The sequence below is a fragment of the Siniperca chuatsi genome, linkage group LG2 (genome assembly GCF_020085105.1).
Source record: "Siniperca chuatsi isolate FFG_IHB_CAS linkage group LG2, ASM2008510v1, whole genome shotgun sequence".
In the NCBI taxonomy this organism is placed as follows: domain Eukaryota; kingdom Metazoa; phylum Chordata; class Actinopteri; order Centrarchiformes; family Sinipercidae; genus Siniperca; species Siniperca chuatsi.
The window spans coordinates 32074160-32095547 of NC_058043.1; the positions used below are offsets into that span (position 1 = coordinate 32074160).

General features: G+C 38.8%; 1 protein-coding gene across 1 annotated transcript; it reads right to left on the bottom strand.

Moving 5' to 3' along the window:
- Nucleotides 1-1681: 1681 nt before the first annotated feature.
- On the bottom strand, nt 1682-20328 carry sypl2a (synaptophysin-like 2a). The gene is made up of 6 exons (XM_044212772.1): nt 20108-20328; nt 19817-19891; nt 10347-10468; nt 8673-8871; nt 5568-5741; nt 1682-3828 (listed from the first exon to the last, which is right to left on the bottom strand). The coding sequence occupies exons 1-6, from the start codon at nt 20120-20122 to the stop codon at nt 3703-3705; spliced, it is 711 nt and encodes a 236-aa protein (XP_044068707.1). The 5' UTR covers nt 20123-20328; the 3' UTR covers nt 1682-3702.
- Nucleotides 20329-21388: the final 1060 nt, after the last annotated feature.

Sequence of the window (21388 nt, forward strand, 5' to 3'; positions counted from 1 at the left end):
AAACAGAAAAGAGCTGTTTCAGCAGAAGGGATGGAGTAAGGGGTTTTAACGGTGATGAGATTGTTTCTGTGTGGACTGTGAATAGATTTTTGTAATACACACTGCCTTTCAGTGATCTTAACAGGAATGAATGAATTAGTGAGGGAGTCAGAAACAAAACCAAAACCTGAGATGTCTGTGAGTTGTTAGCAATTCCACCCAAAACAGACAGTTACCCTCTAAACTTCTCAGATGCTTTCATTTAAATAACTGTCCAGGGACAAACAAGGCATAAAACTCAGAACTCAAATACATTTTTTACGTGGCCCTAATCCGCTTCTGCATAAAATGATCTGACTTTTGATACTTTAAGTAAGCTACATTTTGCTGATAATACTTCTGTACTTTCACTTAAGTAGGTTTTGTATTGGTACTTCTACCTTAGTAAAGGATCTGAGTAGGCCTACTTCTTCCACCACTGCAAAGTAGTAATCATCTTATTACATTGTTGCCACCATATTTCTCATTTGCTCACTTAATGACCTGTGTGGTAGGCTAGTCTAACATTGCATATTTCAAACAAAAGATGGTTAAAGTGTGATGTAAAAATTGGGTTTGAGTGAATATTTTTAATTTCATATTCTCATACTTTCATTCTGTTTTCCATTCAGTGTTGTTCCTAAATGGCTCTTCATCAACACACTCTCCTATAGCACTGAAATTGCAGCCAGTAATAATTACCAGCTGCAAAAGCATGGCTGGTATTGTTTTCAGCTTGTGAGTCTGTGTTTGTATCATGGCAAAATGTGGTCCTGGACACACCTACTGTAGGGGGAACTAGGCATATTGAATACATCTGGCACAGTTCACCTGTTTTGCCAAACTCACTTCTCTCATGCCATGTGTTCCATTGCACCATACACACCGATTTGGCGTCGCGTCTGGTGTGATCCCATTGCAAGATGGTATCTAGTTACGTGTAGATTAAAATGAAAGGGGGGTCTGTTAACTGATTCATAATCCAAACAGGGAATTTAAGTCACTATGTATGGAATTGTAGAATTTCTGAATTTGGCACCACCCAGTGTTAGTACAATAAATACACTTTGGTAGACAGTACTTCCTGACTAAACGGATCTCACCCCGAGACTACGAATGCATGGGCTGGGAGCCACACATACAGTGGTGTGCAAAAGTGTTTGCCCCCTTCCTGATTTCTTATTTTTTTGCATGTCTGTCACACTTAAATGTTTCAGATCATCAAACTAATTTAAATATTAGTCAAAGACAGCACAAATAAACACAAAATGCAGTTTTTAAATGAAGGTTGTTATTATTAAGGGAAAACAAAATCCAAACCTACATGGCCCTGTGTGAAATAGTGATATTTAATAGTTTAAAATTTGTTTGATGATCTGAAACATTTAAGTGTGACAAACATGCAAAAATAAAAAACAAGAAATCAGGAAGGGGGCAAACACTGTTTCACACCACTGTATGTAGACTGCATCAATTTTAAGTACGATTGTTTCATTTCTACAAAAAACACATGCTATCAGGCTAATATGACAGATGCTACAATCACATACAAATTCTGCCCATAGTGGTTTTAAATGTCTGTAAACCATGAGGGTGGGTTGTGAACAAGTAAAGATGTACCAACTTATAAACTCATTTTGAAATGTTAAGAAAGGAGACAGAATCCAGCAGTTGCAGCTCTCATGTTTTACACATGTCAATACAGTTAAACCATTGTTTCCTTTTGCACAAACAAGGCATAAAATACATAAAGTCCAATGTCAATAATTCATTACATAAACATCCCACATATCACTGTGCTCTAATTAACTAAGATTTACCTTTTAAAATTGATCTCACTAAATATGTGTCTAATTTCACTATGATGTGGAAAATATATTACTTTACTCATAGTGACTCAAACAGCCCCTCACTTATTCCTTACAGAGGCTACGGCAATGAAATAAAACAGCTGCACAGATGGCCCAATTACGCAAATCAAAACAGTTACTTCATAGAGATCATTAGATCCCTTAGTGCAATGCAAATTGTCAATGTGTTGAGAAATAGTCATCAACAGTGACTCAGAACAATACAATACAATTCAATACAAAACGTTCTAATGTATGGCATTGGCTGTTAAGTTGCATGTAGGGCAGAAGATGAGCAGGAGGCATAAAGAAATACAGCAGGATTCCATCAATCTGGCAACAACATTTAGACCCTTTTGTTACCTGAACTATTTATCATCACAAGATTAAGCCTCAGTGGTAGAACAAATTTAACAGCAAATCTGACATTACAAAATAAAAAAAATAAAAAAATAATAATAAAAAAAAAAAAAAATCAAAGACAAGCTGCACACTGTATTTCCCAATGGGAAAAGTGTCAAACAGAAACCCAACATTGGTTTTAAAAATATGCAATGGACCAATTAAATGTAGATAAAAATACATATGAACTGTATATAAATAATGTCACTGCAAGTCTATCTTTTGCAAAAGATAGTTCAAACAAGGACAAGTCTTAGTGTTATTGAGTAGTGTAAATGTAACCTTTTGAACAAACAGGAACTAAACACAGTTTGGCCTATCAGTCCCTTCCACTGTAAAGTTATGTACAACAGCTAGTGGGTTAAACATGTAGAGAGCTTGCCTTGTTCTGGATACAGGCTGAAAATAAAAATAAAAAGACTGTGGCAAACGCTATCACAACCTGAAACATCACTGAAAATGACACTTGAAGTACAGAGAAGTGCAGTAGATTGTGGTGTTATTTTTTACTTGCAGTGTGTATTCTTTTTGCCATCAACAGTTAGAAAATCAGTGTGTTGAAAGTGCAACATCCATGTGGTTATGAAGTATATTTGAATGTGTGTGGCAGATTAGAACATTGGTGGGGGGGGGGGATGGCATGGCTGTTAATTTAATCATTAGATGGTCTGGTGCCTCAGAGGCAGAGTTCAGGTATCAGCTGGTATCAGTCGTTGCTTTAACTGGAGGAAAAGGAGCATTTAACATATTTTGACCTTCAGGCTACGACTGATCTATTGAAATTGAAGTGACTGACATGTTGAGAATTAAAATACTTGGAATCTGTACTGTAGCACTTCCTCTTACAGATGATGGAAGAAGAGCAGGCCCTTACTAGACTCCTGCTCAAGAGAGAACCCCAGGTGTGCATTTGCTCCCACCTAAAAAGTTTGTTTGTGGATGTTGTTTCTTATGACAGCTTGCTTTCTTTGGTTGTGAGGGCGATTTGATTTCAACTTCTACATCACAACTTCATGTGCTCCCTGAAGGGCAGACATCAAGGGAGGGAAATGGGCTAATGTGGAAGCAAATACACTGCAGGCCTGCTGTTCTGAAGACCAAATACATACAGTTTTAGGTTTTAACTCCTATTGTAGTGTAAGTGTTCGCATTTTTGTTTGTATTTGCACTTAGTGTTTTCAAGGCACACAGGAATTGACAAAAAATAAGAACATAGTGTTGCTCAGTCATTGGGCACTGGGTTAACTTGAGCTAAAGACCTGTAACTAAAAAATAGCTCTGACAAGTTTTGGGGGCTATAGGGGGGTATTTAGGACAATTGCCTTCCTTTTTTTCCATTTCTGCGGGTTAACATCAGAGACCAGTGTTAGGCACAAAGCATTTCTGCTGTGGGTACAGGGCTATATATGCTTGAGGACCCTCAGTGATGTGGCTAGGGCCCAGGGGCCCCTCCTTCCTCCATGGTGGTCGGTGGGTTGGGATCCTTGTGGAAAGGGGTCTCCTTGTAAATGAACCAGACGTTACCTGCCCACAGGATCAAATTCAAAAAACCAAAAATCTGTAGGAAGACAGGAAAACAGATGAGATGATTAGTGACAACAAATAATGTTTATTGTGTACTTTTAAAGCTGACAGTGTTCAGTTTGTGGTGGAGTCATACACTACTCAACACCACTACTCCTGTAAAACACACTATAGTGTTTTGTAGTAAGCACACTGAAATTTGAATATTGGTGACCTTAAAGTAAGGCTATTCATCAACACTTACATTAATGTCAATAAATGTATATACTAGGACATGAAAATTCGAACAATTATTGCATTTACACATATATTTTGACTCAAATAGTGCATCCAAAAATGGAAAATAAAAATGCTACTGCAAGAGTAAATTTTAATATTACAAAGTAACTCTACACTGCTGCAGCAAATAGTGAAGCAATCCCAGCAATGGGAAGGGAAGGGAATGTCCGTTTTATTTTGAACCAGATGGCAATGGCTGTACTGTGCCACTCATCACTGTATGGAGCATGCTGGCTGAAAGGTGGACATCAGAAATGTTTGTTCACAGGGGCAGTTAGTAGTGTAGTGAATATGGAAAAATACCAACATTTGATAATCAGCTCAAAATGCTGTCTGCTATTGGACAAAAATAGTGTTTAGACAGATGTAGTGTATATTCTCTTGGGTATGGGTGAGACATTTATTTATGAAGCATCCTACACACACCATCGTCAAGGAACACAAGTTGACACTATGTTTTAGTGCAACTGTAAAATAACAATAAAATGAAATTAATGATGTCCTTTGGATTTCTTTTAGCTGTTATGCTGTGGATTCTTAAAGACCAAGAGGCGATCTATACAATTCAATGCAGGAGAAATAATACAGAATACAGAAAGTAACATTACTTTCAGGTTTATGTAAAGCTCCATATGCAGAGGTAAAGGCTAAGAATATATTCTTTCCTAAATTGAAACAATTACCTATAAACAAATGTAAATTTCATCTGGTATTTCATCAGGTATAACTGGCGACCCATTTCGGCATTGTTTTTTGTTTTTTATCCGTCAGAGAGAATGACGTCATCTGCGATCGATTAACTAGTGGACAATCTCCCCTTGCTCTACCTCCTCCTGTACGGTCTACTGACAAGTAAAGTATTAAAGTAGCTGTGAGTAAACACTAAAATAAGGTGAAGAATTAAGTAGAATTAAAATGGTGAAATAAGAAATAACCTACTATAAATCGGCTAATGTGTTAATATTTTCAAATACATAAATACCCACCCCCAAATGATGAACTATGATTGATGATATTATATGTGATACAACACAGTCTAAAGCAAGAAAGCTACCAATTTGCATAATATTTTAAGGAAAATTATTGAATATGTATAGCTTTGTGGCTTTGAGGTGGAATAAACAAAGGGAAGTAAATACAATCTCTGTTGTAGCTCAGTGTCCTTGTTTAGAACTGTTGTGTGAATGGAGTGATTCTATCTAGGACAAAATTGGTCCCACAATGTTTGAAACTGATCAATATATATTTGAAGATATGGTTGTTATTTACAATTTAGTGGAATGTGCAAGCATGTGTGCCCTGTTTTTCCACACTAGCTTGAGGACATCTCTGCAGCCTTCCTAAATACTGGAGCAGATAGGATTAGTCTCCTAAGGATATGAACGTTAATTAAAATACTGTTTCCTCCATAGGACCAATATGGCCACATGTTGAGTCTCTTAAAAGGAGGTAAAGAGGTCTGCAGCTGCTGCACTTTTTTTTACCATGACTTACCACAGAGGCATTGAGGCGGCCCATGGAAGGAAACTCTGCTGGGTGACAGATGTCCTTGCATGACTCCACTAGGTGTTCGGGGTTAGTGGCCCATTTGACATCAGTCAGGCCTTTGCCCCAGGCTGAGGAGGACACAAGCCACAGGAAGGCAAAGGCAGCGGTCACCACCAGGTCCTGGCAAGGAGTACACAGTAAACACTGAGCATGTTTACATACACATTATTATCACATGAGTATTCAGAAGGTTCTTAGTTGCTGTTATTTACTATATAAAATGAGGATACGCTCACTCCAAGAACAAAAATCCAGTTCAAAGCTTTAAGAGTTGTTATTTGCTGTGTATTTTTTCATTTTGAATTCAAAAGAGTAACATGCACTGATGTTTTGGCTAGTGCCTTCATCCATGTGCAGGCTCCAATAATAATTCAAAATTAATCATATAATTAATCATTTCACAATCAAACTTCAACTGACCCGAGACCTGTACGGGTTCAGATCCACGTTTTATACGGTCAACTGGGTCCGGGTCTGTTTAACATTACGGGTCTTGACCAACCCCCCCCTCTCTCTGTCTAACATTATGGGTCTTGATCTCCCCCTCAAAGTTTTTCCTTGCCACTGTCGCCAAGTGCATGCTCATGGTGGGGTTTGTTGGGTCGCTGTAAGTAATATTCTAAAGACTACAGTCTAGACCTGCTCTATAGGAAAAGTGCAGATAACTTCTGTTATGAATTGGCATTATGTAAATAAAATTTAATTGAATAGTGCAACAGCAACTGTAAGCAAACTGCAAAGAACATCTGTGGCCACAAGGTGGTACCAAATGACCTGCGCGAGCGAGTGCCCCTGCTCAGGAGGTGAAGGGCCAGAAAGCAGGCCAGACTCGTCTCGGAGAGCACAGATGACAGCAAATTAGCCATGCTAACGTTAGCAGCCGTGGCAACAAACGAGCAGTCGTTTTTATAGTTGAAGTTATCTTTATAATGCTAGATGCAACAAATCTGCAAAGCTGATTCGAAACAAGTCACGTTTGTCATCCATCACCGCGACAGCAGGTGGACTTTTAAACTGATATAACGAGTGGATTAGCCATGCTGTTTCAATCAGCAAGAGAGGAATAACAGAAAACCTGGATGTATTTAACCAAATTTCTTGGCAAGGAGGATGGATTATAAGCACGGCCAGGCACAGGGGAGGAGGCTACTAACGTTACATTAGGTAAGACACAAAGTTTTGTTTTGACATCTTGTAAATTAACGTTAACTTTTTAATAGCAATCAGCTGTGAAATCGGTGCCGATTGGGTCTTTGTGTCTCGGCCAGGTTCGGGTCCGGCATTTCTCAGTTCTGCATGGGTCCGGGCCCCAACTTTCAAATAATAGTCCGGTTCGGTTCCACGTACTTCATTTCCAGGTCTTTTTGGGTTCTGACATGAATTTTTGGACCCGTGAAGACCTCTACCTCTTAAAGCAAATTTGAATTTTTTTTATGGTTTCCTCTAGATTATTTTCTATGCACTGTCACTGTCTTTCTGCATGAGATATAAAGTATGAGATCTCAGTGAAGTAGAGATATTGTAAAATTAAATTAGGGCCATATCAAAGTGAAGAATGACAAAATAGCAGGGATATTTTCCAAAGCACAGCACAAATTTTAAATTGATGACTTTTTGCTTATTTTCCACAAGCAAACCAACACATCATCAAGGAGGAGTCATTAAAATAGTCTCTGCTTCACCCTAATTAAAATGTACTCCACCCTTTTCCCTAATAGTCACCCCTTTGAGGCTCTGCCTCAGCAAAGCCCGTCAGAGGGCTAAGCACATACTCATAGAACAGGAGTTATAGCCATGTAACTTCTATTTACCTCACAACAATATTGTTGTGACAAAAACAAAAAACAAGACATGCTCTTGCCATCACTGTGATAGATTACCCATCTATAAAAAAAGTTAATTTTGAAAAAGAATACAAATCAGTGGCTGCCTGGAAGGTAGAATATTTTTTTTATTAAAAACAACTATAGTTGGCTTTGGAAAGAATTCTGCATATGCTATCTATAACATCCTCAAAGTGCATCCAAACCTTTAAAGTTTTTAAGGAAGTCTTAATGCTCATGTGTTGTCAGCTCAAGTTTTTGAGTTGTTCTGTGGACAATAATGCAAGGAGAATTTAAAAAAAAAAAAAAACATTTGACAAATTGACAAAATGATGATTCACTGGGGCTCTGTGACAGATGATGTGAACCACTGAATGTAAAGGGGGCAGTCCTTGCCGAACTGTTTGAATACTAACAAAATGCTCACATTAAAAGGTGGGGTATTCGATTCTAAACCAATAGACGTCTTTTTGTCAAATTCAGCGAATATCTCTTCACAGTCTGCTAGTTGTCCATTCAGTGTGTGCGCTGAAAAAAATGTAATTAAATAAAAAAAAAAAAAAAACAGTGTTTACACAGCCCTGGCTCTGTAAATGGGAAATAAACAAAGTGGCTTGGACTGAGCCACACAACACTGTTCCAGCCATGATTTGAGTCAGGTAACGTTAAATGACTTGCCCACGGACATTCAGCTTACTTTCTAGTTTGCCAAGATCTGCTGTTGTTGTGATGTTAGCTATAGTAGCAGGAGAGTTGTGAGTATCGCTGTCTGGAGCTGCTGTGCTGGCTCTGGGAAACGTCTCGTCCTCTCTGGCTGTTAGCTTCGCAGCAGCAACTATAAGGACAGTTTGCTAACCCACAACCTAGCTAAGCTTACCCACAACCTGCCTAGCTAGAGAGACAGAGAGAGAGAGACTTGTGTCATGTTACAGAAATTTTACTAGGTCTGACCTTGTGAAGATTGCGGTCTTGACTTTTACATAAAAGTGAGCAGGATGTTTATTCAGACATGAGATCAGCAATTGCCGTCAAATTAACGTAAAAGGGGTGAACCCCAAATGTCCCCATACTCATAAACCGCTGTGCAGAGTTTTGCCATCTGAGAAACCTTAAAATTCATGGATCTGTACCCATCCCAACTGGACTTCTTGGATCGCATTTCACTGAGTGTGAAGGGGGTTAGTAAGTATGAAGACATCTTCTTGCTGACCAGAGGATGTGTACTCACTATGATGGGGCCGCGGGTGGTCTGGCGGTAGACATGCTGGTAGCCCAGATAGAGGATCAGTGTGGCGGTGCAATAAAGGAACCCAAACACACCGACACACACAAAGAACTCTGCCGAGGAGGAGAAGTCGCCCTGCAGGTAGGTCTCATTGGATGGACTGCTGTTACATGACGGTATCTTATATGGGTTCGCTGACAACCTGATGGGAGGTGGAGAGGGAGAAGGCACTTTCAACATTCGCTCTGATGACTCGTTTTTACTCTTCTGTGATTTCAGAGAAAACAAGCACTCACCTGGGTTACGCTTCTATCCAAGGAAGGCAAGAAGAGAAAATATGCAAGGATTAAGCAAGACTTGTAAGATTTTACAATGATAAACTAAATAGAACCTTCAATTCATCTGCATGGTCGTAGATCAACTCCATCATAAAGAAATTTCACAGGGATTGGGATTTGACATTTTCTTCCAATTATTTCTTAAAATTATTAAACTATCACGATAAACAGGAGACCTTTTTCCTGATATCAGAATATCACATCTGTTTAGGTAACAAACATTCCCTTGTGTAATTGTCTAACTATCACACTGCACTACATGATAACGAGAAGTAAAACTCTGGTTTAAAACGGTGCTGAACACAGATCTAATGTACAGTAACATTATAATCAATTTTTTTTTATTTGCTGCTGTCACTGTCAGTATTGGCATTGTCTGAACTATTGTATTAGGTCTTCACCATTTTTCTCTCACTAACTCAGTTTTGACCTCACTCCCTCCATATGTGTCTGATGAACAGCTGAACAGATTCTACACCTGCTTTCCCCAGATGTTCCTGTGCAAAAACTCAACTCCAAATGGCACAGAGCAGTGCCATGCATGTCCTGTTTCTTCACCTTTGTTTCTGCTAACCACTCAGATGCTCTCAGCTCCGTTCACTCTATTCCTGCAGAATGCCCGCCAGCTAAACTTTTGATAAATTTAATGCTGACACCATTTCCTGCTGCCGTCGAGTGCGATCACCGCTTTGACTAACAGTATTCATTGACTTTCAATGGAATTATATGGCAGTGATATGATCATATCATGTTATGATTTCACAAAACTGTGTTGTCCAAATTCATAGCAAGCTGTAAAAAGAGTGACTGAAATATTTTTTCATAAGTAATAATACTTGTCTGATTTAATTCTATTATTGGAACAGAGCACGTAAAACAATGGATATGGTTTTGCATACATTTGCCACATTTATACAGTATATTGCTATTTAAAAGATATTCTGTCCAATTTGAGAGTGGATCTAAATGCGACCAACATTACTTTTTGCACTTGTAACCCGGTAGCATTCAGACCTGCAATCAAATCATTATTTTATGCTTCTGCAGTCATCTGACAACATAAACATGTCAGTGGAACATCATTATTATAACCTGCTGCGACGATGATGGCAGTAACCCACAATTGTCTTGTCTGCCAACTGAAAGAGGAGAAAGATCTAACAAGTTTTTGTCCTAGCGTTTTGGAGTGGGTAGCAAACTTTAAGAAAACTATCTGAAAATCCTGTTTCAAACGTTAACTGCATTTCAAAATGTATTTGCCGTAATGTGGCTATGGCTTCAATAAGAGATAAACAGCAACGGCTATTATGACTGGGAGCTCTCTAGTGTTCTACAGTACCTGAATGGGTAGCCAAACACAGGCTTTACATCCTGCACTTCCTGGGATCCTGTGCATGTGACTGTAAAGTGGGACGTCCCAGAGTAACCTCCAGTGGTGGCAAAGGCAAAAATGGTGAAGACCTGCAGAGGCAGAGAAATATGCGAGGGTAAGAGGTTTTAAAGAGAGGCAAGTTTGTTTGACTGACAGGTGTCTCAAGCTATCTAAATAAATAAAATAAAATCTGTATAAAAGTTTGTCCTCATATTTGTAAAAATTAAATTAAGACACTTTCAAATTGTACTACCTTTTAGGATCAGAGGTAAGCTTCTACATTTACAGTAAGGCAATATAAAATTGATACCATGGACCCCCTACCCTCCCCGTAAGTAACAGATGTGATTTTTTTTCACCTTCTGAACTAACTTCACTTGCCTCCCTGCAGTTGTTACATCCTTTTTCCACACAGGAAACTGCCTCCTTCCCTCCCACTCAGAGAGCTGAAAGCAAAAATGGCCAACCCTTTGACATGAAGCTGACAAACCAAACATTAAGCTTCAACCAGTCCAGCTCTTACAAAAAGCCATCATTTTCACAGTTTACATGTCAAATGTCATATTCTGCAACTAAGAGAAGACTGAGAATACAGCATTTGTGTCTAATGGGCTACTGCATGTTCCCAGGTAGCATTAGACAAATTTATACTGGGCCTTCTATAAAAAAAGACATGTCTCCCATGATGTTGTCAACATCTGATTTGATGGATATCATATAATTTGATTCCATTTTTACTGAAGAATTAATATTATACTGGTAGTCTTATGGAGCTTCTTAAAGGTTAGGGCTAGTGATTTTCTACATTTTTCTTATGCCATGTGCAGACCCAAACCAACAATGAATATTTACTACTAACAAGTATTGTGTGTGTATCCAAAGCCTGATATAACTTCTTCATCTGTGCCATAGAGCTCCATTATTGTCTGCTGGTAGTACCCTGAGTCAGAACCAAACCTATGCTTTTGACTGATTAATTTCCTCTAGTTCAAGTTGTCACTACTGCACCTTTATTAAATGTGCGCCATAACTGCACAAAAACTGTATTGTCAGTTATTTTTTGTGTGTATTTTAATCTACTATAATTAGTCCGCTGCAAGGACCCTATTGTATTTCAAGGGAACTATTATTTTTCTACCGAATGAATCGCATTTTTGAGGGGCTAAAGGTGCTCAAAAACTCACATAACTTTAAAAAAAACAAAAAAAACAACTGCTCCTATGGTACCTTTCACCTAGATGTACAAAATTTGGGTGGTAGATTTATCACCCCAAGACATACAAAAAAGCCTTGAGGAGCCATACCTTAAACACAACAGGAAGTGAATATGAATATGCAATTTCAGGGGATTTTTTTGCCATTTACAGGCTCTGTACTTTAATGAACTTCTCCTAGAAAATTCATCAGGTCGACTTCAGTGCAATCTTAAGACCTTCGCGATGAAAAGTTGTTCAAAGCTTGAATTTTCGTTGAGCGGCGTGTCCATGGTGTGGCGTCGAATTATGATATTTCGCCATGACACAGGAAGTTGTTGTAACTTCAGTGTACATGGTCAAATCTGCCCCAAACTTCACATGTTTGATAAGAGTCCCGGCCTGAAGAAATCTACCTGCCAATATTCAGTCATAGTGCCACCTACTGGCAACAGGAAGTTAGCCTTTAACGAAGTAGCCCTCACTGTTTCACCTAGATGTACGAAATTTGGGAGGCAGATGTATCATCTAGTTAGGAAGCCAGCCATTTTGAATTTACTGTGCAATTGTTGGGCATTTTTCGCTATTATTATCGTACTTTAACAAACTCCTCCTAGAGAATTAATCAGATAGACTTCAAATTTGGACTGTGCAATCTTTTGTTTTTGTTGAACCGCGTGTAAAAAAGTAACTGTGCTACCTCCACTCCACATTGTCAGATCTTTACCAAATTTCACATGTTTGATGATAAGAGTCCCGGCCTGAGGACATCTACATGCGAATTAGGAGTTATAGTCGTAGTGCCACCTACTGGCAACAGGAAGATACAGGCCCAATAAACTTACAAATGACTCCTAGCAGGTTAACTAGATCCACCTCATATGTGGTCAGCAAAGTTGTATGCTAAATAGTGAAGCTTGTGAGTTTTCATCAAACGCTGTTGCCATGATGGCTCATTACTCGCCATGAAATAGGAAAGTGTTGTAACTTGAGTGTAAACTGTCCAATCTGTCCCAAATTTCACATGTTTGATAAGAGTCCCAGCCTGAGGACATCTACATGCCAATTAGGAGTTATAGTCATTGTGCCACCTACTGGCAACAGGAAGTAAGCCTTGTGTGACAATCATCATTTGATTTACATGACATTTTCACAGTGTGGTCTACACTTGACATACTGAAACGTAACATAAAATTAGTGGGTGTTCTCTAGCTCCATGTAGTGGACACAGGAAGTGGTCTTCAACTGCTCCGTGCAGCATCCAAAAAACACATGAAAATTCAGAGCCGCGTCAAGCGACCTCTAGCAACGGCACTGGGGCACACCCCAATGTGCGGGTGGTGCAAGGCCCTGTTCAACGCTTCTTGCAGGTTTAATTTCCTTTTTTCTCTTTGAATTTTTTCGTGTTATTCTAATGCATTCCTTTGCCTTACGTAAAATACTTGGAATTGCCGCTGTGTTCGAAAGGAGCTATACAAATAAACTTGCCTGGCTTAATAAAACGTGCTTAAAGGTTAAGAAACCCACAAACCAAAATTTAAGACGATTCATTTCTGGCAGGAACTTTGCTTTGTCCTATGTGTGTCAGGTGAATGACAAGTATACTGCTGTAAGTGTAACATACCTAAAATGCAGCACTGAGAAGACCACACTAAACTTGGACAAAACAAAACATAAATAAGATTTACATTTTTCTTTATACATTAACTGAATACTGTGAATGGATATTTTACTCTGCAAAAGTTGTTTTTCATATTGCACAAGAATGTCAGAAAAAAAAAATCTTCTCAAGGGAGAAAAACAAGCCGATATCTTCAACTATGCTGACAGAGAGCAGACACCAGCAGGAAGAATGGAAAGCAGAGGGGAACCCAGACCATTTCCTCTAACCTTTAGCATGGACTGACTGTGCAGAAAAACTGATGCCACTCCGGAGTCGCCAGAGAGTCAAGTGCGGTGCAGCACAAAAAGTAGTCAGGAGTATCAATTTACTGGCAAAACAGGTTTGGGTTAAAATACAGCCAGTTTGCAACAGTTTCAATCAAATATCTCAGGTGGGCCATGAATTTAGCAGAAAGGTTTGGACAAGATTTAAACAGCCTCTCTTCACCAGCAGCATGAACGACCTATGCTGCGGACACTCACGTCGGGCTGAATGTTGTTAGCTGTAGTATCTGGACTGGGTTCAGTCCTGAATGAATTGGGCAGGGTTGGGCCAAAAATTTCAGGCCCGCGCAGTACTCCACTGGTCACTGTGTAGAAATTTAGCAATCTCCATTGTACGAAAAGATTTATAAGCCTAAGCCCTGAAAACAATCCTAGTGACACTAGGACCAAGCCCTCCTAAAAACTTTTACACCCTTGGGTAGATCCAGAGGTCCTTTCTGAGCCAGGAAAAACCTTGTTAAAAAGGTACTATATCTGTAAACAGATTACAACTCGACTACAACGTCATTGAGATCCTGACTGCTGCCGTTTCACCATATTTTAAAAAATGGCAAGACATTACGTGCTAAAATACAGACAGAAACTAGGAACAGCAGAGTGGGATTTCATACAGCAGCTCTGTGTCATACAAACACTGGCACACATTATAGACACAAAGGGTGTGGTACGCACATCCAACCCCCCCCCCAAAAAAAAAAAAAAAACCCCAAAACATTTACAGGTGCTGGATCAAAAAGCAAACTAAAAAAGGTAAAAATCAAACAAAAGATCCGTACAGTGAACTAATAGCTCCCGTCAATGTTTATTTATTAACGTTTCAATCTAACAGAGATCTTTGTCAGGCATTGTCAAATTTGACAATGCACAATAAGCATTGATGGGAGCTATTAGTTCAGTGTGCTTTTGTTTGATTCTTATGCATTATAGACATGCCACCCATGTAACTAATGTGTGGAAAGTAGGAAGAAAAATATGTGAAGTGTTTCATTAAGCCTGGATACACAAGGCTACTTTTTGGGGAAATGTAATGGTCTTACAAACTGAGTTTTCTTAACATTGTTATACTGCTTACATAAAATAGTATTAAATGTTATTCAGTTTAATGCTAATTAAATGTAGGCCTACAGTGGCTGTACGATGTCTTATAAATGCCCCTATACACTAGGTGATAACAGTGACCTTGTAGGTTCATTGCTTGTTGTAAGATGGTCTAATAAAATATTAGTTGCAATCTCTGTCAGCCTGTATGATATCAGTTTTGAGGAATGTCAGAATGTGTGATTAAAGCCTGCGGATTCATGTTGTGAGATGCGAGTCGGAGCAGCAGTCCCACTATGAGAATTTCATCCTAAATTTCTGACATTGTCAGAAATTTGACCCAGCCTTGGTAGCCAAAGCTCTAAATCAAGCTAGTATTTAAATAAATAAATAAATAATTTTTACGTCCCATGGTCTGCTGCACTTATTCCCTGCACTTCCTTTTCCGATGTTGATAAGTGTTTTTCTGTCATATGTAGTACATGCTTCGGTAATAAAGGCAAAAATGTAGCGAAGCGTGAGGGAACTACTGGCCCCCGTATCTACACGCACCGCCATCTTGTCAAGGAGTCAATATATCTGTGATACGCTAAATTATGTATTATGCAAAGTGTTTTGAAAGTTTTTGATCAGCCACCAGGGTTGGAAATAGGGATGGACTGATATATTGGCAAATAGGATGACATTCATAGATGGCAGTGGCTGATGTTTATCTGTTGTGTTGCATCAATTTTGCGTTATTTGTATTTGTTGTATAGCTAAAAAAGGCTTTTGAAGCAGTTATTTTTCAACAAAAAAAATTTCCTGTGAAAACTTTATATTAAAGGTTATTTCATAAAGTTGATTGAATTTATGCTCATTCAAAGATGAATAACTTTATAATAAAGATTTCTTTGTTTCCCTGGCACAAAAGGGGGAATAAATCACAAAAAACAAAATAAACAACAACACAAAACCCGGCAACAGGTATCGGCATCGGCCAAATTGTTATTTTAAACATCAGTATTGGCCCAAAATGTCACAGTCGGTACATCCCTAGTTGGAAAATTACCAACTAGGGAGGGCATGTAATCCTTTAACTTAATTACAAGCAACCAAATTGGAGATTGATGGTGTTGTTGCAGTAACTGTCTTCTGTCTTGTAAAGTATGAATGAATAACAACTACAGTACCTAGAAACACTGTTTGACAAAGGGCACCCCCCTCCACACACCTTTCCCCCCTTGCAGGACATCCTTCCTCCAATGAAAAGCTTCCGATTAGGGCATGTGATTCTTGCTTCCGTACTTTTTCCTCAAGAATAATGTCCTTTGTTCACTTACACCCACAACAAAGCACATTGCCAAATCATCAGGGTCCTTTTCAACTACATAACAGTTGTATGTATGGGCCAAAGCACAGGGCCAGGCACTGAGATGAACAGCCCGCAGGCTGCAGTAGTATAGTCAAGACAGCAAGATAAACAACAAACACACACACACACACACACACACACACACACACACACACACACACACACACACACACACACACACACACACACACAGAGAAATGGAGTGCAATATTTAGCAAGCTTCAGACCCACTGAGGATTTTCAGGAATGGGTTTCATCTTTCAGGTGTCAACATTTCTCAACTTTCATCTCAGCCCTGTTTGACCCACCCAGGCCAATCTGCCAGCACCCCAAATAAACCCTGCAGACAGGGCGGGGTTCCCTGTCCAGAGTCCCACACAGCCTCTCACAAACTAGCTATAGCATTCCTCACTACCTCTCCTGATCAGGGAGTGGCAGGACAGATAAGAGAGAGGAGCAGCCAGTCACAAGGTTCTGACAATAGCAATTTAGCATTTTATAGAACAACCTTTATTTATATATAGCACATCATGTGGACATATGGCGATAGTGAACCAAAAACAGACCCAGCAGGTCATATTTACAAAATAGCCAGACCACCCTCCACCTGACACTGTGAGAAACTGCCGTTACTGTCTAATGCTAATGCTGTTTACAGGCTGTGGCATACAAACCAGTTTGACATTCAGTAATATCAATTATCAATAATTAACATCTTCCAAGAGCATTACAGTAGATGAGGGAGGCAAAACATTTCTCCCAGCATTAGAATAATAAGAATGCCTCACACTGGAAAAATTCTATTTCAGCCTTGAGACTGACGCAGACAAACTGAACTTTTGAACTGCCTGGAGAAATATGATATAGCAAGGTTTAAAAACTCTAAATGTCTGCTGCTGTGAATATCAGATTTTTGTTTATATGTGTGTGAATGTTTAATGATTCTATTTTAATGCCCGGTGGTAAGCGTGTTTTTTTTTTTGCTTGTGCCCACAGACGTTTGAATATGCCATAAGATCCACGTGAACTTCATATTCAGACATTGAAGTTTTTGTTAATTGTTTTTTTTTTTCTTTACATGGTTAAACTATTTAATTAGATTAAGAGGAATTCGGAAGTACAGGACTGATCCCCAGGAGTGTGGACCAGTCAGTAGCCGTAGGAAAGTTTCAACACATGGGCGGAGGGGAGCCCGTTGGGCTGGGGTATCAGGAGACAATTATGCCCCCATGTTCCGGGCTTGTTCAGGTTGAGGGACAGGTGAGTTCTTAAATCTCTTCTCTGTGGTATGCTTAAAAGTATAACTGTAAGGATGAGTAACAGATTAAGAAACAATATCACTCTTAAACTGTCTTAAATAGCTAGTTTATGTCTCATAAAGCGGGAGAGGAATGCACAAGATGGAATTGTTGTGGTCTCAACAAAATTACTAAATTAAAGCAGGTGATAAACAGATTAAAACAAATGGGCTCAATAATTTTCCTCCAGGAAAGTCATCTTATGGCTGAAGATATAACTAAGGTTAAGAAAAGGTGGACAGGACAGGTATTATCAACTTCCTTCTCATCTCATGCAAGACGAGTTGTCCTCCTAATTCCAAGATCAATTCCATTTCAAATACATAATTGAAGATAAAGGTGGTAGATGTATTATTGCACAGGATGAAAACAGTGACCAATTTAAAACTCTGAAAATGTGTTGGAGAAACACTGTAAAAGGAGTGCTGCAGTCGTGAAGAAGGAAAACTCAAATACAAAATCATGTTTGCAGAGATTTGAATTTTTTTCAGCCAAACATTATGCAAGCCTCCAGAACGTAGTTTCAATCTTGCAAAACCTTTTTTTATTAGCTTTCAAACACTGAGTTTTAACCTTTCAAAGCTTTTTTTTTTGCCAGTTTCGAGATATGGCGTGATATTCATCCCATATGGAAAGACACTACACCACTTTATCAGAGTTGAAGTTAAAGGATAAATGGAGGGAACTTAAACCTAACTCCAAAGAGTACTCATGCTATTCTAGTACTCATCAGACTTATTCTCAGATCGATTATTTTCTTGTCTCAGCGTCCTTGTCTAAAATTGCGACTGCTACTATGATAACACAGTAATATTTGACCACGCACTGTGTTCAATTCTATATACAGATGTCCGATTGGTGAGTGACCAACCTAGATGGCGGTTTCAACCAAGGTGGCTTCAAGATCCTAATTTCAACTCATTTCTTGGTGAACAAATTGACTTATACTTTGAAGTCAATACCTCTCTATTGTCTGCATGTGTCAGGTGGGAAGCCTTTAAGGCTTATATCAGAGGCCAAATCATAAATTATAATAGCAAACTGACATTTTCCAGAAATGTTCTACAGGAGCACATTAGAAGCTACTTTTACTAAGATCCCAGTATAATGAACTATCTGCTTCCAGGGCAGCTGCAAATTTGCTCAGACTTAAACAATCCTATGACCAGGGAGAAAAACCTGAAGACTGTAGGCCTGGCAAATTAAAAAGCGTCATATACAAAAAGGCGCAGGGCCCTGACGCAGACGTTATGCGTAACCTAAAAATTACTCCCCTCATTGCAAAGAAAAACAGTTTGCCCTCACTTTTACTTTTACCTCCAAATTAAGTGGTTTAGATAATTTGGCTAAACTGTAGACTTATTTACAACCTTTCTGATTGCCTGACTTCTCATGGGTCTTGAAAAAAAAAAAAAAAAACTCCTGCAAAACTACAAAAATAATACACTTCAATCACAATTTGGTTGATATTTAATGTATTGAGGTTTGATACCCAATACTAACAGTGAGCATTGCGCAATACCTGCTGTATGCATATGTTAATTATCAACAGGACATAGATCCACAAGCCCACGCCTTAAAGACACACAGCACTGCCTGCTGTAACAGTGCAGTTAGCACAGTAGTCTGCATCAACCAGAAGTATAGTGACCTTTGTGCATTGGCAGTCACATAAGAGGGTGCAGTCCTGTAAGAGAGGGCATTCCTGAACTGTTTTTTGTATACAGTCCATTCAGATTACTCATTATGAAGTCAATCGCATACTCACAGTGGTGATATTTAGAGCATGTTCTACTGAGCAGCAGCACATATACCCAAGCTATTTGATCCTCAAGATATTTGATTCTCAACAGCTGGCCTTCCTCACAACAGCCACAGAGCTGGTTCACGGGAGCGCCAACTCATATCTCTGCTTTCAATTTTGCCCACTTTAAATAATCATCTGCATTATTTTGAATGGGTTTTTCTGTAACAACACATGGCATCAACAACACTCCTGTTCCGGGTGGCAGTGCTTAACTGCCTGAAATTATGCAATAACTATTATCTTAGCTGGACTATTTCAATACAGGAGTCACAATATCTGGGAATTTCATGGTAATTGTTTCAACTTCCAGTTTGGTCCACTGCTAAACATTATCAAGTTTAATATGGTTAAGAGTGTAAGGGTTTACAGCTCTTGCAGAAGGTTGACATCCCCATTTAGGTTAAAATTTCACTTGGGAAATCAGTAGCTACATGCATTGTAAATCTAATCTAATAATTTCACTCAGTGAACCAGGTCAAAAGCAAAGACTCCAAAATTACAAATGAACTAAGCAGAGACAGAGGAACCTGCAACAGTTTTTTCAAGTTTTTTTTCCAGCCTTTTCACTTTAGTCTATGTACTAGAATATCTTGCAAACAAAACTGCAGACTCTTGCATGGTGCCTGGTACGCTGAATTAGTGGAATGGACTACTAGGAAATATCAACATCACGAGGATCAAATGAGAGGAATGCTGAGTAGGTGGTGGCTGAACACAGATAACGATAACTTGTAACTACCGTTAACGTGGTTAAGTATCTAGTTTAGAGACATTTTTAAGTACTTTTTTACTTTACTTACCCATTCTAGAACACGAATAAATCCTAGAGGTTCTTTCAATGGTCCCAGGTCCAGAGAAAATCCAGACACCAATTTCTGTAGATAGGACGAACAAAGGTACACACACGTAACGTTAGTTAGTTAGCCAAGTGTAAACGAATTAACGTTCACATTAGCACCCACACAACTATTGTTACCTGTTTGTCACCTTGCGGTTAAACTGGCCCTGCCCTTGTTAGCCAAACACTGCTAACGACATGCTAACGCTAACTCATGTCAACCTGGGTAACGTTATTCAGTTAACGCACCTACCTGAACAGTGTCCATTGAGACGCGCAACAACCACAAAGTAGTTTGTATTCCAGTCCTAAAGTTTTCAGTTTGGTTGTAAAGCTGACTTAAAGTTACTCTGTACGCATTAGAACGGTGGCAAGTGATACAACGGCGACTGACTGTCAGCAGGTGGCAGAATAACAGCCAGGCAAGCAACTGATGCGACTACTGTCAAACCCTGCACAACTGAATCGTTTCGAACACCGAAATAAAATATACACCGCTTCCGGTCATTACTTTTCAAAATAATGAACATGCTATTGCAATGCAATGCTATTCAAGTACATACACATGAAACACTTGTTGTATAGTGTATACATATACATATTTCAATCACAGAATATTAGTTCTTGGATTTATGCCATCTGGAAGTAATAGGTCTAATCTGACAATGAACAATAGAACAGTCTGTGCGCTCTGCTGTCCCACATTATGTTTTACTATAACAGCTTCAAAAAATAGGGGGAAAAAAACTCTGCATACCTGAATATGTGATCAGTGCGTCGGAGGTACGACGTATTAACAAATGAATTATTATTATTATCATCATCATCATCATTATTATTATTACTGCCCCACAAATTTGATCAATAAAGGACATTACCTTTAAATTAATGCAGGTTTTATCCCACTAACTTCTTAAAAATATTTCTTAAGACAATAGCGTGTAACTGTTTTCTGTGGAGAATATGCTGAGACTGTCACATTTATATTTTGGGAATTGTCAATGCTGCATAAAAGGTTGGAAGCACTGTTCTGCCTTTGTAATATTCGGAATAAGTTTTAATAAGTTTGCTCTTAGATGGAAAAATACGGTGACATTTCTTTATCACAACCAGATAGATAATAATGCATTTGATCTAATAATCCCCATACTTACTACTTGTGTAAATATAATGTAAATATTTCGGCACCCTTTTTTGCAGTATATATGAAATTGACCTAACCTGACTTGACTCCATCTAGGGAATACTTATAATATATGTATTCATAAATGATACAAATAATTTCAAGCATTGAGGCCTATACAACAAGGCTTCTACTTACAAGTAAACTACACAACAACGTATGAACGTACTTGTATCAAGAGTAAGCTACTCATCATGCAGAAAAGGGGCACGTCGTGGCATATTGAATGTAATATTGTTATTATTATTATTGACGCAATAATGTTTTAGTATAATTTTGTAGTAAAAAGTACAATATTTCCCTCTGAATTGTAGTTGAGTAATCAAGAGAGACACGGCATGGGGCAGAGCA

What these genes read in the sequence shown, in the direction of transcription:
- sypl2a (XM_044212772.1), bottom strand. An exon ending in GTGTTTGGCTACCCATTCAG is followed by an intron (nt 8,872 to 10,346) that starts GTACTGTAGAAC and finishes ACCTCCCATCAG; the next exon opens with GTTGTCAGCGAACCCATATA. An exon ending in GCCGCCTCAATGCCTCTGTG is followed by an intron (nt 3,829 to 5,567) that starts GTAAGTCATGGT and finishes GTCTTCCTACAG; the next exon opens with ATTTTTGGTTTTTTGAATTT.